The following is a 2,527-nucleotide window of genomic DNA, read 5'->3' as shown; positions in this document are numbered from 1 at the left end:
TGGGTCTTTTCGGGTTTGGGCACTTTGGGGGCATGACAGAGGCCCTTCGCTCTCCAGACGGGGGCGAGGGGGGCTTGCAAAATATTTTTGTTTATATACCCCCCCCCCCCCCCCCCCCCCTCCCCCCCACGCTCACAAGTCACACACCACCACGGGAGCCCGCGCACGCCACGGCCCGCGGCTACAGCCGCCTACGGCTCCTCCATTTCTGTCCGAGGCACGGCGCCACACGGCACGAGATTACCGTAGTACGGGACTCACACAGTGCACCTCACGGAAACACCGTTTACACTTGGCACGCGACAGCCTTGGCGTACTTGCCGGATCTCTAGGTAACCAAGATGATGGAGTACACAATTGACATTTCAAAGGCAGAGAGGGTGAGCTGTTCCTTGACACAACTACGTACAAAAAAAATTGCGCCTTTACATTGACACCGATAGCTACGTTTCTCTTCGGAATTACCTGCCGTCTGCCACAAGTTTTTAAAGCTACCACCATCACACACGGAGGCGTGCACTGCCACGCACACACGTGCCATGCCTCTGCACCGTTGACCGGCGCCGATGCCGTGTCGTCAACTGCTCCCAGCCAGCGCCGCCGGCCCATCATCACCCCCAGCCACACCCAGCCAGCGAGCCCAGAACCACAGCCCATCCACTCGTACAGACACCACAGCCAAATCGACCCGCCGCCCACTGACAGATGGCCCCACATATTTCGGACCCAGCCGTCAGCCAAACATCACGATTTCAAACCCGAGCCACGGCCACACGCGCACGCGAAAGACGGAGAAAGCAATTAGCACGGGGATTAAAGGCGCCCTAATCACACACAATTAAGCAGGGGCCTTTCCTTTCCTTTCGCGGTGGTGGCGGAACGGTCACTTCTCCGGTCATCCCCGACCGAACGAGCGCGTGAAGTTTGCGAAAAGGCCCCCCACGTTTACAAAGCGGAGCCCCCAGCCTGTCTCCTCCCCGCACGAATTCGAATCCGCGGGAGGAGGAAGAGGAGACCGGCGGCGGGTGGTCTGGTCCGGTCCGGCGATGGCGTCGCTGTTCGGCAACGGCGGCTACGTCTACTCCTCGGAGTCCGAGGGGGAGGAGGAGGACGAGGGGACGGAAGGGTACCGGAAAGGCGGGTACCATGCGGCCCGGCCCGGGGACCGCTTCGCCGGCGGGAGGTTCGTCGCGCAGCGGAAGCTCGGCTGGGGCAACTTCTCCACCGTCTGGCTCGCCTACGACACCCACCACAGCGTACGCACGCGCTTGTACCCTTAATTACTTTCTTTTTTTGTTTCTTGTTATTTTTCTTGATAGATAACTCCGTAATAGTTTATTTTTCACATTTGCGTGTTCTCTCTGCAACCTTCTGCCGTTCTGCACTTTTGCTCGGTAGTTCCGGTGGCTTTTGGATTTTGGAGAGTTCGGTGGAGGTTGTTTGGAAGCTTGCCGTTAAGCGAATCCAAAACAGTGCAGCTTTGTCTTTTCAACCCTGTTCCATTCCTTGTCTTTTGTGTTCAATTTCTGTTCTCCAGAAGAACTTCGCGGGCATTTGAGCACGTATTCCAGGGCGACATGGTGTTTTTGATCCCAAGATTGTAGCTTTCCTTCGCATCAATTACTGCTGCCCGTGTTCAATTCCAATTTGTGACCCGTCCTCCTTTCTCTCATCTATGTATGATAATTTCCTAATTGGGATGTTGCAACTGCAATTTTTGCAGAGATTTGTGGCCCTCAAGATCCAGAAGAGCGCGAGGGATTACGGGCACGCAGCTCTCCACGAAATCGAGCTGCTGTCCGCGGTGGCCCAAGGAGACCCGACGAATTCCAAGTGCATCGTCCGGTTGTTGGACCATTTCAAGCACGTTGGCCCCAACGGGCAGCACGTCTGCCTGGTCACCGAGTTCCTGGGCGACAGCCTACTCCAGCTGATAAGGTACAACCGGAACAAGGGCATTGGGCTGAGCAGAGTGAAGGAAATTTGCCGATCATTGCTGGTCGGCCTTGACTACCTGCACCGTGAGCTCAGCATCATCCACACGGATTTGAAACCAGAGAATGTTCTTCTGGTTTCAACAATTAACCCGGCCAAGGATCCTGTGCGCTCAGGTTTCACCCCAATCCTTGATCGGCCTGTGGGGAGCCAGTATGGCGGGACAGTCATCAGTTTCAGTGAGAAGATGCTAAGAATGAGAGCAAGACGTGCGGTGGCAAGGATTTCACAGAGGCGGGTTTCGCTTGGCGGGATTGCGGCTGAAGTAGAGAAGGAGAGGAACCTTGATGGGATCAGCTTGAAGTGCAAGATTGTCGATTTTGGGAACGCCTGCTGGGCTGATCAGCAGCTTGCTGGTGAAATACAGACAAGGCAGTATAGAGCTCCTGAGGTTATCATCGGTTCTGGGTACTCATATTCTGCTGACATGTGGTCGTTTGCTTGCATAGCCTTTGAGCTTGCCACCGGTGATTTGTGTTTGCTCCCAAGAATTGCCAGGATGCAGTGAAGATGAGGTAAAAGAAAAACCACC

General features: G+C 55.3%; 1 protein-coding gene across 1 annotated transcript in view; it reads left to right on the top strand.

The window, feature by feature from the left end:
* Positions 1–853: 853 nt before the first annotated feature.
* Positions 854–2,527, top strand: part of LOC101784787 (SRSF protein kinase 1) — a 4,525-nt gene continuing 2,851 nt past the window's right edge. The window contains 3 exon segments of the mRNA XM_012844161.2: positions 854–1,256; positions 1,724–2,481; positions 2,483–2,510. Of these exon segments, the coding sequence (XP_012699615.1) occupies positions 1,047–1,256; positions 1,724–2,481; positions 2,483–2,510 (996 nt within the window). The 5' untranslated portion in view covers positions 854–1,046.

The sequence above is a fragment of the Setaria italica genome, chromosome II (assembly GCF_000263155.2).
Source record: "Setaria italica strain Yugu1 chromosome II, Setaria_italica_v2.0, whole genome shotgun sequence".
Taxonomy (NCBI): Eukaryota; Viridiplantae; Streptophyta; class Magnoliopsida; order Poales; family Poaceae; genus Setaria; species Setaria italica.
The sequence above is the reverse complement of the archived record's forward strand: the minus strand, read 5'-3'. Positions and strand labels throughout refer to the sequence as shown.